Here is a 15,230-nt window from a genome sequence, read left to right as displayed (position 1 = left end):
CCTACGTTTTGTCCCGTCTACATTAAAACGCCCTCCGGAGATTCAAAACGGAGCTGCAGCGTTTCTAAACTTCTCCGTTTTAGGCCTTCGTTTTAGTCTGGACGGGAGGTGCAAACGTAGCAAAAGGTCTCCGTTTTTAAACGAAATTTCAGTAGTGTGGACGGGGCCTAAGACCTAAGATCCTGTAAAAGAGATCAAAGGGTCAGAGGGCACCACACAACTGGCCCAACCTGATACCCCCCCCCCCCCCCCCCCCCCCATGTTGTGGTCAATCTTTTGGCTCATTCAGGGCTCATTCAGGGCTCATTCAGGCATGTAAATCTCACAATCCTGCCTCCAGCTGTGTTATGCGAGGGCAAAAGAAATACTTCTGGTGGGAGTGGTAAAATTGTTTCATTCCCGCAGCGGCAGAACAGGCAGAATAAGAAAACAATTACCTGTTCTTCTGTTGTGGGAGATGCCCCAATAAAGATTGTCGATAACCATTGGCTTAATCCCCCAAGCTCAGGCACAACCGCTTTGGTCACGAGAAAGGGTACAACAGAGGCTGAATAAAGATTTTGGGTGATAGATGTTTGTTGTTCTTTTGCTTGTGAATCTAAGGTTTTCCCTTTTCATTTTAAGTGTCTCAGTGCGATTGGTAAAATAGTTTTAATTTCATTGGAAATTGGAGAAAGATTGAGAACTTAGGAGAATCCTGTTCTACTCCATGGGTGATATCTTTTCAAGATTCTGAGACCAGGTGGTACCCCCTAGGGTATAGGAATTGACCCAAAACAAACTCTGAAAGATATTGGTACAACCCTTTTGTTCTGGTCTGGGTATTTAAGGCTAGGTAACAGAGCAGTCTTCGGGAACCTGTAACCAGGAAAACCCCCATACAGTGCCGTGTCAGTGTTTTCTCGGTGGAAAGCACTCACACACTACTGTGTGTCTCTGTCAGGAATGCATTGCTTACTTTTAGAATCATCTTTGAGTAATTGATGTCATGTATTTATTATTTCTGAATTGGCTGTTAATTGCTTGGGTAATTGGCATGATACATTTTTTCCGGACAAATAAATGTTACATCTCGATTTATTCTGAAGTATTCTGACGTTCTTATTTTAGTAAATTATAGGAGGCTGGTGCTACCGCAAATCTCGCAGGATAGGTCAAACTAAAGACACAGATGTGAATCTCCTCTGGAGACCTTTTGATTTCTGTCTATCACTGATTTAGCAAGTTGTATGGAAATGGCTAAAGTAAACTACATTCTTTGTACGAGTGAGCAGTAGGCAACCGACTTAAAGGGATACTCCACTTTTTTTGGAAATAGGCTCATTTTACCACTCCCCCAGAGTTAAACAGTTGGGTTTTATTCAGCCGATTTTCAGATATTTAGAAGAATATCAGTAACCAGACAGTTTCTGGTTTCATTGACTTCAATAGTATATTTTTTTTCCTACTATAGAAGTCAATGGGACCAGAAACTGTCTGGTTACTGTTATTCTTTTAAATATCAGAAAATCGGCTGAATGGATTCAAAAACGGTAAAACTCAACTGTTTAACTTTGGGGGAGTGGTAAAATGAGCCTATTTCCATAAAAAGTGGAATATCCCTTTAAGAAGTATTAGCTAACCCTGCATCTTCTGACTAAATACAGAACCGACAAGGTTTGTGTCCGTGAGAAACATGATACGGCCGACGTGATCTCTGTGCGTGTCCATAATGAATTAATAAGTGAAAGTGTAAGAAACTCTGAATAATCAAAGATCTAAATTAAATCATAATCAATAGTTATGCTTATTTTCTATTAAGAAACACAATCTAAACTTGATCAGCAGTAAAAATTGGAGTCAGATTAACCGTAGAGCTAAAGTAATATTAAACGTAAGTCTAATAAATTAAGTGAACTTCGCTGGAGCGTTAAAAAGACATACACGCATTAGCCGTTGGATTCCGTATTTGGGCCAATGGACGGTCCTTACAGTTACAAGAGGTAAAAACGATATAAATACTGTTCGTTTTCTCACACAAACCGCTCGTTTCGTGTCTTAGGCCATCAGTGTGTACTTACATTTACGAGTCATTAAATCATGTTTAATTTGGACTTCTCTGTGCATGCTCTTTGAGGTGGTGACCATAGACCTCCATTATATGACTTACAGACAAGAACGGTTTGACCTAAAAATATCAAAATTGAAAATACTGTGGAAACAAAGACACCAACATCTTTGCTGCCCTTGAGGTAAGCTAAAACATATCAAAAATTAATTTCAAAGTGAATTTCAAGTACTGGGTAATGTAACTACATGATTTAAGGTTACGTTTAGGTGTAGGTTCAGGGTTAGTACCTAGTTATTATTACTATTAAAAGGTCATAGTATGCATGGGGAACAAGGTCTGTGAAATAAAGTGCTACCAACCCTTTTGAGTTCTTTAAATACTTAGAAGTACTCATGAATGAAAAATACCAAGTGACTGTATGAAAGTTCAGATACTGATGATTTAATCGACAAAGTAGGGCATTATCACTACATTTGATTAACAATACTCATTTCACGAACTCAAAAATTGGACTAAAGCATGCTAAAATCCAAAGATTACTGTTACATGTTTTAAATAGGCTGCATTTCAGTTCTTCTGGCTGTCCTCGGTGTCTGTGTGATAAATGGGTACTGTACACTATGAATGACTCATTTCTGTAGATTACTTGTTCAGCATGCTGGATTTTAAAGATTTACTAATCAGACAACCTGAGCTGCATTCATGTTCATGCATGATATTATAAGTAATAGGATTTGTGAGTCAAAATTTTCTCATGAATCAATGAACCCCATCTGCATTTCAGGTATGTCATTTTAGTGCTTTTCATTTTTTCTCTGGGCATTAAATCCACACATATATAGCAGCGTTATTTTAGTACCAGTGATGTACTATTATAGTTTTTGTTAATATTTTGAATTCGATATTTTGTTTTCATTTGAATAAAATTTTAGTAATTTTGTTGTTTTTTTAGTTTTATCTTGTGTGCTTTTTTATATTTATATAGTTTTTCTGTAGTTTATTTACTTCAATTTAAAGTAAATGAAAATATTTTGAGATTTAAAAAAGTATTGTATTTCAATTTCATTTTATTATTTATTTCAAGTATTGCTGTCAAATCGATTAATTGAAATTAATCACATTTAATATACGCACATATAAACACAAAATTATGTGTGTGTATATATATCTTATAAAAAAATCTTTTCATGATTAGTAATCACAACATTTTTTCTTTTGTGAAATCAACTTAAATAATTTATTTAGTTCAGATAACATATAATTTTGAGTTTCTGATGATTAAATCATTCTCCGTCATTGTATTAACTCACTTTTTCCATTTCAATGAACTTAAAATTTTAAGGCAACCAGGTTACTTACTTTAAGTTAAACCAACAATATTTCTTTGCAGTGTATATGTTCTTCTTTAGTGTATATTCTCTCTCTCTCTCTCTCTCTCTATATATATATATATATATATATACACACAGACACACAACACAAAATATATACATGAATACAATAAAATATATACACACATTTATTATATAAACACAAACTTTTATGTTCGATGCGATTAATCAATTTTTACCGCACTAATTTCAAGTAATGAAAATGATATTTTTATGGTTTTAGTTTCTAGTTGATGATAATAAGTCTAGTTTAATAAACCTTGAATTAAATTACCTGTAAACTTCCACATTCATGTGGTTATGAATTCAATCTTGATATCGCCAAATGTCGTTATTACAATAATGTGTGCATAGTATCTCACTATAAAGTACGTACACAAATAATGAAAATGGACACATTGTAGAATTGGATTTTTACAATATTTTTTTATTTTTTGCGCGTTATTTACATGTATATGACGTAGAACAATAGAAACAGTAACAATTTATATACAGATGCTCCCAGAAAGTTTCAGTCTGCAAGTTTTCAAGTAATAGTTGTGGATGACAACAAACCGCCCTTCAAAGCCTCTGTTAAAAAAACAATAAATATTTCAGTGCATTTTTAAACAATTAATGACACCATTTTTGTATTAGTAGTAATAAGCAGTCGTTGTATGGAAAAGAGCAGCGTGAACATTCTTCCAAACATCTTATTTTGTGTTCCACGGAAATGAGGGTGAGTAAATAACGACCAAATCGTTTGTCTTTCAGCTAATGTTAATGAAAATGCATTCATTTGTATATAAAACATACTGTTAATGAAGTGATCTGCTGAGGCAAAGAGCCATTCCCCGTCTGTGTGATGTCGTCAGAGATCACTCCCTCTAGAAAGCCTGAGTTGAGGTAGCATTCATCGGTATGGCATTCGTCTTCCTCGTAGTCCACACCAACGCTGAACGCCTCCCTCATCCTCGCAGGAAACAGACAATCCAGCAACACCACCACCAAACCAATCACAGCGCACAGTAAACCTGAAAATCAACCGTAATCAATCATGTTATAAAGTACATGCTTTCCAAGTGAAAACCTTTTGAGCATTAGGAGCATTTACCCGTTGCCAAAGCGATCCAGAAGGAGTGGCTGTAGTCTGTCCTTAAGGACTCCGCACCTATACTGAAGTCACATTGGGGCACGTTGTATATAGTTGAGAAGGAAGCCACGGAGAAGAAGATGAAAGCAGCCGTGGCTATCATCATGTACCCGGCGTAGAGGATGACGGGCATTGAGAAGAGGATATTGGCCACCAGCCAGCAGCAAAAAGCCGTCCTGCGGGAGAAGACCATTCTTTACTTAAGCTTGTTTGCATTTGTTGAATAGGACGGAGTTTCTTTACACTACAGTAAGAGATTGGTGGTGACTGTGTGTTGGTTTACCAGAGATTGGCTGAGGCGAAGCGGCCTGAGTATCTGTACTGGAAGATGAGCCCGCAGGCGCTGTTGCGTGTGAACTTCTCTGCGATGTAAAGGATGGGGTCAGGAAGACCCCTCTCGAGCGCGTCGCCGTATTGCTCGTCCACGCTGCTCGACCAACTGAAGATCTCGTTGTAGTCGATGGTCTCGTTTATCTGCGATACTGGCTCGCCTGAAGGAACAGATGTCAAAAGACCCGGTCAGAGTTTCGTGGCTGAAAAAAGTGGGCCTAAAATGTCGCGGACTCGTCTTGTTCACCTCTGAGTGTGATGTTTATTCCGTACAGGCCCACGTGCAGTCCCACCTCAGCGGACACCACTGCGGTACTGAAGGATTTGTAGGTGGCGTTGGCCTTCACGCTGGCTTCAGCCCAGTCTCCGGTAAAATTCAACACTGAAGCAGACAAGAAGAGTTCAGCAGGTCATGAAGGAAAATGTAGGCCATTTAAGTTTAGCAGCTCTTATATAATAATTGAACTTATGTCATTCCATTAAATGAAAGTCATTCCATTACATAACAAATATGTCAAACCAAGTGACATTAAATTTAATGAACGACAATTTCTGGTTATTACTTTGACCTTGGTTAAAGGTCATTGAAAAATTGGTGAAGTAGAGCACTTAACTTGGGAGTGTGAAAATAGTTTTTGAGGCCGCTATACATGATTTCCTAATGAATGGAAATAATTCAAATACTCACCAACTAAAACACCCCCGATAAATAAACTAGTGATTATCCTGAACATCCAGAACAGTCTCTGAAAAAGAGGATATCATATTGTAATGTTAGGCTACTTTTATTTTTATTTTTTTCGCAAATCTGTACACAAAAGAGTTGATGTAAAAAACTTTATACTGTATGTTTATAAGTTAATAAGAGCAAAAAGTGCTTAAGGTCAGAACATTAATCTCAATATTTGTAAAATTATAGCAAGAAATACGATTATAAAAGGCTATGTTTGACAAGTCAGGTGAATTCAAGGTACAAGGAAACTCCTTTTACCTCAGAGTTTACAACAATCAATCAAAATAAAAATGTAAAATAAATGACATTTTTAAAAATGTACAAGTAGCCTAACCATCATAAAATGACATTTAGTCAACATTTCTGCACACATATTAGCTATTTCAGCTCACATTCAACTTTTTTATTTTCCCCTATTGGAGAGCTCTAGAAGGTGTATTGTTTTTGCTTTAGTGTTCTAGATCTCGCTCTCTCACCGATTTGCCACGTATTCCTGGTAGAATGAAGATGAAACTGACAGCCAGAACCGAGAAAACCAGGATCGCGACCAGCAGGCTGATGTCGATGATGAACGGGCTTCTTTGTAGCGAGTAGAACGGGTAAATGCCATCGTAGAAAGTCATCTTCCCTCCACAGGCGAGAACTAAAGCTGAAAGCAGGACAGTGTTGGCAAGAGGCTCGGTTACCTGAGGATTGCAGATAACAGTCTAGAGTGCGAATTATTCAGTGACTTTCAAGGGTATCAAAATTTGACGGCCGCTATTGAGGTACGTCTCGCGCAACCCGTTAGTTTGAGAAATTCCAGATAAATGTGCAATAGATAACCACAACCCCCCTTTGTGTAGTTTAGGAGCTAATTAAGAGCTAAATTATTGCTATTGTAGGTTATGTTTTGTTGAATTATCGTACAGATGTGCTCGAGCAGCCTGTGTTGCTGTTACCTCAGTTCGAATTCGCAAGCGAGTTTCGTTGTAGCCTAATGTTTTGCTAACTTTCGAAATTCGAATTAACTTGTAAAAAAGGTTAAAAGTTTTATTTCATTAATTAATAATTTTTTATTTATGAATGTAATCTGAACGCTAACGTCCAGTTTTATAGCCTACGTTTTAAAATATTAATAGAACTAACATTTTTATTTAGAAAACGATAGGGCCTATCATGATAACTTTAAAAGAACGTTATTTAACGTAGCCTATAACGTTCCTAACTTCAATACAGCCTAAGCTTATATTCAAAGTTCTGAGAACGTTCCATGTTAGCTGGGTGAAAATAGTCTTCATTTCTAAGTTTAGTGGTAAAAATTAGGCATAGGCTAATTCAATCCTGTTGAAACAAATAGTAAAAAAAAAAACAATTAATTAACAATAAAAGAAAATACAAATAAAACAGAGAGAGGCTTTCTAGGCTACTTTTTAGACCTCCCAAAGTCAACTGTCTTCCAGGAGGATTTTAATTAATTACGAGGTTAAACTCCGATAGTTTAACTCCGATAGTTTAACCCATCTAACGTTACTTCTCACATTTTCGAACATATGATCCATCATTAAAACATTTAGCCTCTAGCCTTCACAGAAAACGCTACTCAACAACTGTTCAGGCAAGCGCACATTTTGATTATCATAAATGTATTCTCTTTTTCTCCAAGTCTGACAGAATTAGATGTCGCATAATATATATTTGCACATCTCAGCCCCGCAGTGCAACTCACCTGTGGATGCAACGCGAGCCGCAAAACACGACGGGGAAATATGAGTCCTGCTAATAAGATGATCCGGTCGGCGCTCATCTTTTAAACGATCGCGCTTCCTAATAATAGCTTTGATTTGCATTGATTGGTATGTCCATAGAAAGGTGTCAACCTCATGACCAGCCCTGCATGGTAAACTCTGTGTGCGAAACAGTCAGGTGTGGGTGTGGGTCGGACTCTCATTCCGTCACTCTCTCGGACTCTTCCTTTTATCCCTTTTATTGTCACTGCCATTTCTATCTATGCGCACAGGCGAGGTCTGCTTTCTCCAAAGACAGGTGTGACTGTGTTTTCGGTTTAATTGCCTTAATATTTGTTTCGAGGTCCATGCTTTGTCATTCTTTGAGGAAAGCTCGGTCTACTTGTACACACCGCACTCAGTGTTTTCTCTAGTCTGAAGTGAAGTGCTCTTGGGCGAAGAGGTGCTTCACTGGTTTGCAAGAATGGACTTATGTGAGGTGATCTGGAGGACTTTAACTGCACTGTCTGTTCTCTGTCAAGCTGTTGGTGAGTCTATCTATCTATCTATCTATCTATCTATCTATCTATCTATCTATCTATCTATCTATCTATCTATCTATCTATCTATCTATCTATCTATCTATCTATCTATCTATCTATCTATCTATGTCTGCTTGTCTGCCTGTCTGTCTAATCTATTCTATTTTCAAAAGATAAAATAAATTTGATCCCTCTTTCATCACTCTATTCAGTTTTATTTTATTTTTTCTAATTCTATTAATACAATGTGTATTGTTAAAAACAAAAGTAACAATAATAATAATAAAGGAAAACGATATATAAATATAGAGCAGAATTTAGCATATTTCTCCTTCATTTTACAATCCTAGATTAAAAAAAAATGATGTGACCATCTTGAATGTTCATGCAGTACCGTGAATCATCATATAATGTTTGTTAATGACTTCTTTATGTAAGTTATTACAGTGTTGCCAAACTCCCTTTGATCTTGAACCAAACAGGTGCGAGTTCTGCCATTACCTGGGAAGTTCAAAGGTATGATGGATGGTACAATAATTTGGCATATCATGATCGAGGGGCTGCAGGTGAGTAAATTAAATCTTCTTTTATGCTTTTTACAACAAAAAAAAAGAAGAAATATTTTGTTCTAAACATCATGTTGCCCCTACAGATGCAGCTCTGGTCCGCTTCTTGCCAGCGCAGTACACGGATGGAGTTTATCTTCCCCGACAGGAGCCGTACCTGCCCAACCCTCGCCAGATAAGCAACACGGCCATGAGCGGCCGATCCGGTCTCCAGTCATACAAGAACAGAACTCTTCTCTCCCTGGCTTTCGGTGAGTGCCTCCTTCATTTAAACTAGGTGCAGCCTGTTGATTGAGACACAGCCAAAAACTTTTTTTTTTCACAATTCAGATTTTTTTCTCACTAATATATGGAAGCTTGTTTCTGCCACTGAATAAAAAAAATTATAATAATAATTGCGACTTTTATCTCACAATTGCAAGATATGAAGATTGTGAGAAATAAAGTCACAATTGCGAGATATAAAGTCGCAATTCTGAGAAATAAAGTCAAAATTGTGAGATATAAAGTCGCAATTCAGAGAATTAAAGTCGCAATTGTGAGATATAGTCGCAATTCAGAGAAATAAAGTCGCAATTGCGAGATATAAAGTCGCAATTCTGAGATATAAAGTCGCAATTGTGAGATATAAAGTCGCAATTCTGAGAAATAAAGTCACAATTGTGAGATATAGTCGCAATTCAGAGAAATAAAGTCGCAATTGTGAGATATAGTCGCAATTCAGAGAATTAAAGTCGCAATTGTGAGATATAAAGTCGCAATTCAGAGAAATAAAGTCGCAATTGCGAGATATAAAGTCGCAATTCTGAGATATAAAGTCGCAATTGTGAGATATAAAGTCGCAATTCTGAGAAATAAAGTCACAATTGTGAGATATAGTCGCAATTCAGAGAAATAAAGTCGCAATTGCGAGATGTAAAGTCGCAATTCTGAGAAATAAAGTCGCAATTGCAAAAAAAGACAGAATTGCAAATTTTTATGTCACAATTATGACTTTTTTTCCTCACACTTTTTTTCTCTGATTTTATAACACATAATTGCGAGTTTATATCTTGAAATTCTGACATCTTTTCTCAGAATTTGGAGATACAGTATAAACTCACAATTGCGAGTCGGCCAATATCAGGCCAATTCTAAGGGGGAAAAAGACTAACTTTTTACCCCTCGGAATAGTTTATATCTCACAATTCTGACTTTACAACATGCAATTTCGACTTTATATCATGCATTTCTGACTTTATAACACGCAATTGCGACTTTATATCTCGCAATTCTAACTTTATATCTCGCAATCCTGACTTTATATCTCGCAATTCTAACTTTATATCTCGCAATTCTGACTTTATATCTCGCAATTCCGAGAAAAAGAAAGTCACAATTACCTTTTTTTATTTTTACTTGCGATTGAATTTGTCTCAATTCGTTTTTTTTCCTCAATTTTACACGTTTTTTACAATTTTGACTTTTTTTATCTCAATTAGGAGGTTTTTATCTCACAATTTTGACTTTTTCTTGCAATTGCAAGTGTATATCTCTCGATTCGACTTTTTTTCTCACAATTAAGAGGTTATACCTCCCAATGATGACTTTTTTTCTATTTATTGTGAGATATAGAAATTCTGACTTTTTTTTGCAATTGCGAGTTTTTGTCTTACAATTCATACTTTTTTCTCGCAATTAGTTGGTTATGTCACAATTTTGACTTTTTTTTCACGCAAATTCGAAAGATTATACTGATCACACTTTTCCATGCAATCACAATGAATGGGGACTTTTCATCCCAATCTTTCTACACGCTACAGTGTCACTGTACACTACGCTTTTCAATCCATTCTTAATTTCTTTCGGATCTATCTTATTGTTGGGTTTTCACTCAGATTGAGCCATCAATTCGATAATATACCGATTATTTGTGGTGCATGTGAACATAGATAGGGATTGCAGAGGTTCCCAGGTTAACAGCATGAAAATTACCAGTGAATAATTGTTGAAAATACAGGTTCCAAAATAGAACCCCATAGCCAGATGCTAAAGAAGAACATTTTAAATTCCACTAAGATCTTTTTTTTTTGTTTGCTTAAAATATGCACTGGTGCTATTAAGAATTAAGCACTTTATAGAGTTCTTCAAGAGTTTCACATGCAATGAGATGTTTTTGCAGCTTATTTTCAAAAGATGTGTTTTTGATATTACAAAGGTCAAAGAGAATTTAGTTCCAATGGCCACTTGAACACATGCTCTTTATTACTACATTAGGTTACCATGTGTGGGCTGAGATCTCAGAATCCCGTAGACCAGGTTGCCCACCTGAGTTCATGCATATTGAAGTCCAAAAAGAAGATCCCGTCTTTAGCTCCTCACAACCGGTCCTTCTCCAGTTCCAGAGAGCAGAGTGGGACCCCAGCACAGGCAAAAGTCCCAACAATCCCCGCACACAGGTGCGCATGTAGTCACAATTGACTGTAAGAGATTTGGAATGGGCCTGTTGAGTTTTTGAGCTACCCATAATTCATTTCAGGTGAATCACGTGACCGCTTGGATAGATGGCAGCTCCATCTATGGATCCTCCAGCTCATGGTGTGATGCCTTGAGAAGGTTTTCAAGAGGACTCTTGGCTTCAGGCTCCTCACAGGACATGCCCAGGCGTAGTAGCAGCGGTTACCTCATGTGGAGTGCGCCGGACCCCAGTAGTACAAGTCACGCATCACAGGAACTCTATGGTGAGATTTGGAACAGCTACTTTTTAAAGTTGTAGTACATTGATTTATATCATTCATTCATCATGCATCATTCATTCACAACCAGTAGTTGCATGGCTAATCAGGACATTTTGGTTTGGTAAGACCTGAAATATCAACTATTTTGTAGTCATGCTTTCTTGTAACATTCCAAAAACGCACCAAGGTAAACCAGTTTCCTCCAAGCGATACAGGGTGGAGCGACTTCTTTAGATGTTTTATTTGATTACTGCATTTTCACAGTATTGTATGGTTTATTACTTATTTTTATTCTGTTATGAACACCCTTTAATAAAGTGTTATTTTATTTCGCAAGTGCATTGCAAGAAGCTCATGAAAATGTTGCATGTTGTGGTTTTCAAGTGCATGTTTTGTGTGTTCTCAGAGTTCGGGAATGCCTGGGCCAATGAGAACATCTTTTCGGTCACTGAGGGAATTATTTGGTTTCGTTACCATAATTACCTGGCCTCCAAACTGTACAAGGAACACCCCTCTTGGTCAGACGAAGAGCTTTTCCAAAATGCCCGAAAGAGGGTCATTGCCACATTTCAGGTAAAGCAAATAGTCCTCAATTACTGACTCACTTCATGTAACAGCACAGCTGCCAATTTGGAGGGATGTACCGCAGTATCCTTCACTTCACATTTCCTCTGAACACTAGGATATGAATATAGGGACATTGGTCTAGATTTGAAGATTGAAGGTGTACCTGTATGTGTTTTGTCTTTCTGCAGAACATCGCATTCTATGAGTGGCTTCCGGCCTATATGGGAAAACAAGTGTCTTCCTATCCAGGTGAGTTGTGTTTAAATGTGCACATGTAATCTGTGGTTTGTTTTAGTCTCAGATGGCACACCTACTGAAAGGCACACTAGAATTTAAATTCCATTCTCTTCACCTCAAATCACATAAAAGCACTAATATGCTTTTTCAGATATCTTCCATGTAGTGTGTAATATCGCTGACCATTCAGAACAGAGTAGACCAATCACAACAGACTGGGCCATCTGATCAATCAAAGTAGAGTAGACCAATCACAACAAACTGGGCCATCTGACCAATCAGAACAGAGTAGACCAATCACACCAGACTTGGCCATCTGACCAATCAGAACAGAGTAGACCAATCACACCAGACTTGGCCATCTGACTAAAGCAGAGTAGACCAATCACCACAGACTGGGCCATCTGATCAATCAGAGTAGAGTAGACCAATCACAACAAACTGGGCCATCTGACCAATCAGAGTAGAGTAGACCAATCACACCAGACTTGGCCATCTGACCAATCAGAGTAGACCAATCACAACAGACTGTTCCATCTGACCAGTCAGAGCAGAGTAGACCAATAACAACAGACTGGGCCATCTGACCAATCAGAGCAGAATTTATATAGAATAGAAAAGAACATTCCACTTTACAATTATTTATAGAACTGTTAGTGTATTATTTTGGTATATTGAACAGAATGACTTGTCACTTGACATGTGGGTCAGATGGTCTCTTGCTGTTTAATGGGCGGTTTGAGGGCAGAATATGCTGCAAACGAGAGAAGACTTTATGCGCGAGTCAAAAGGTTGGCTAATTTGTGGTTTGTTAAAATATCTCTAAAAATATGGTTTGCGTAACATGTACATCAGTGTTTCCCAACCCTGTTCCTGGCGGCACACCAACACTGCGTGTATTCTTTGTCTCCCTTATCAAACACACCTGATTCAACCCATCAGCTCATAATCAGGTGGGTTAATAAGCTGATGGGTTGAATCGGGTGTCTTTGATTAGAGAGGCAGTGTTGGTGTGCCGCCAGGAACAGGGTTGGGAAACACTGATGTAGATGACAATCAGTGTTGTGCAAGTTACTTCCAAACTGTAATACATTAGGTATTACTTGTTACTGTTATTTAAAAGTAATTCATTACCTTACAATATTACTGTCCCAGAATTGTAATGCGTTACATTACTCATGTATTACTTTTGAGTTACTTTCACCAAAATAACTAAGTAGAACTTAACTTTTGGGCTGTAACGATATGCAATATGAAACCGAAATTGCGATTCGCCACACGACTCAGATCCACGAACCAACAGAATCGCGACACACCTCTTCCAACTCCAGCGTTATTTTCCTTACCGTCCAGATCCAATGCTGCCTTATCTTTAAATTAGGCTATTAGTATTATTTGAAGTTAACATTATAAAATACGTAGACCTACACCACAAAACTAGTTGAGGATAAATTATTTAAAATTGGGGAAGTCCAGCATTATGGACATGATGACATTTGCAGTCAAAACTTGAAATAAAAATTCTCAGAAAATACATAAAGGACTCCAGACATTAGACAAATATCAGTCTATGTTTTATTTTTAATATTAGGGAAAAGACACACATTCATGCGTGACAAAAAAATAGGAGGCAAAATCGATTTTTTGTAATTCTGTTAATTACACTGCGCAAATCGGATGAGGAAGGGTTGGCTCTCCAGTCTCCATAGAACTTAAAATATTCATTTTATTTTAGTTTTCGTGTTTGCATTTATGAGGAAAAAACAATGTTACAGACGCGACCGCTCTGAACTGGCACTAAAAGACTGCTTTAAAACTTTCACATAGTCTGTTGCCTTTAAGAAGTAAAAGCAGACAATACACTGTAATACAACTGTAATACAAGCCTCACTGAACATGTAACGAGTAAAATATTACTGAAAATTGATTAGTAATGCCTTACACTACTGCGTTACAGCAAAAAGTAATATGTTATATTACTTTTGTAATGCGTTACTCCCAACACTGATGACAACATGCAGTCGAGTCGAAATATACGTCATTACAGGTTAACAGATTGCAAGCATGTCATTTCTGTTGAGTGCAGTAATGCAGTACGTGTAGTAACTGAACTGAATGTTAAGTTACTGTGAAATGTTAAGTTACTTAACGGAATGAATGTTACTGTAAGCTCTACTTCAGTTACATTACTCATTTGTTTTCATTTTGGTTTCTTTTTTTGTGAACAGCAGGGACTAGTAAATAATATACAGAATAATATTAGCTAATAACAGAATATATAATATGAGTTGAATAGTTCGTTCTGTCGTTCTGCAGGTTATCAGAAACATGTCGATCCAGGGATCTCTGCTGAGTTTGAAGCCGCTGCTGTGAGGTTTGGACTGACTCTTGCGCCATCTGGTGTATATAAAAGGTACATATCTCAATTATTCACTTTTGGAAAATGCATCTGAAGTTTATACACTGTTAGTAATATTGAAGTATTTCTATTAAAATCTTAAGTATGACATTTACTACCATTCAAGAGTTTGGAGTTTTGGTTAAGATTTCAGCATCATTACTCCAGTCTTCAGTGCTACATGATCCTTCAGAAATCGCTCAAGAATCAGCTGATATTATTATTATCAGTGCTGAAAACAGTTGTTCTCCCAAATAAGTTTGTGTCCAGGATACGTCAATGAATAGAAAGTTCAAAAGAACAACATTTTTTATGAAATAGAAACGGTATTATACAATCCACAATTGTATCGGTAATTGTGTTGAAATGTGTTTTTGGGGATTCAGAAACAGGACGTGTCACTACAAAAGTGCCGTGAACAACGATGATAGTAAATCCCCTGGCCTGCGTTTATGCAACACCTTCTGGAACCGAAATGTGAGTCAAAACAGATGGGGGTTTGGTTTGGATTACTCGACCATATGATGATAAATTTCATACTTGGTACTAAAATTTTGCCTGAATTTGTCATAAAGGATTTCTTTACTATATATTGTAAAATAAATTTTTATTTATCAATCTAATTAAATGCAATTTTTGTTTAGAAATGAGTGTTTCAATTAAATGATTAAATAACAATATTATCATTAAGTTATATTTCATATGAAGTTGTATATGTTTTAGAATCCAAACCTGCAGTCCAGTCAGGATGTAGATGAGCTAATAATGGGCATGGCTTCTCAGATCACTGAGCGCGAGGACAACGTTATTGTCGAGGATTTGAGAGGTTGGTTTTTCTTTTGATTCATTGAAAGTCGGCAT

The 15,230-nt window shown here is 37.0% G+C and overlaps 2 protein-coding genes across 2 annotated transcripts in view; one reads left to right on the top strand and one right to left on the bottom strand.

Moving 5' to 3' along the window:
* Positions 1-167: 167 nt before the first annotated feature.
* duoxa (dual oxidase maturation factor) lies at positions 168-7,521 on the bottom strand. Its single transcript, XM_089127639.1, is given in 8 exon segments — positions 168-182; positions 4,237-4,511; positions 4,514-4,749; positions 4,857-5,064; positions 5,151-5,285; positions 5,592-5,649; positions 6,113-6,285; positions 7,345-7,521. Coding segments are annotated over 8 exon segments (1,221 nt in total). The 5' UTR covers positions 7,466-7,521.
* The window catches only part of duox (dual oxidase), a 23,322-nt gene continuing 14,360 nt past the window's right edge, over positions 6,269-15,230 (top strand). The window contains exons 1-10 of the mRNA XM_039695165.2: positions 6,269-7,890; positions 8,367-8,450; positions 8,537-8,701; positions 10,707-10,888; positions 10,969-11,170; positions 11,574-11,740; positions 11,923-11,983; positions 14,288-14,384; positions 14,756-14,846; positions 15,093-15,195. Coding sequence (XP_039551099.2) covers positions 7,827-7,890; positions 8,367-8,450; positions 8,537-8,701; positions 10,707-10,888; positions 10,969-11,170; positions 11,574-11,740; positions 11,923-11,983; positions 14,288-14,384; positions 14,756-14,846; positions 15,093-15,195 — 1,216 coding nt within the window. The 5' untranslated portion in view covers positions 6,269-7,826. The remainder of the gene's footprint in view (positions 7,891-8,366; positions 8,451-8,536; positions 8,702-10,706; positions 10,889-10,968; positions 11,171-11,573; positions 11,741-11,922; positions 11,984-14,287; positions 14,385-14,755; positions 14,847-15,092; positions 15,196-15,230) is intronic.

The sequence above is a fragment of the Pimephales promelas genome, chromosome 25 (genome assembly GCF_988280905.1).
Source record: "Pimephales promelas chromosome 25, fPimPro1.hap1.1, whole genome shotgun sequence".
NCBI lineage: Eukaryota > Metazoa > Chordata > Actinopteri > Cypriniformes > Leuciscidae > Pimephales > Pimephales promelas.
This window is presented reverse-complemented; position numbering and strand designations above follow the sequence as displayed.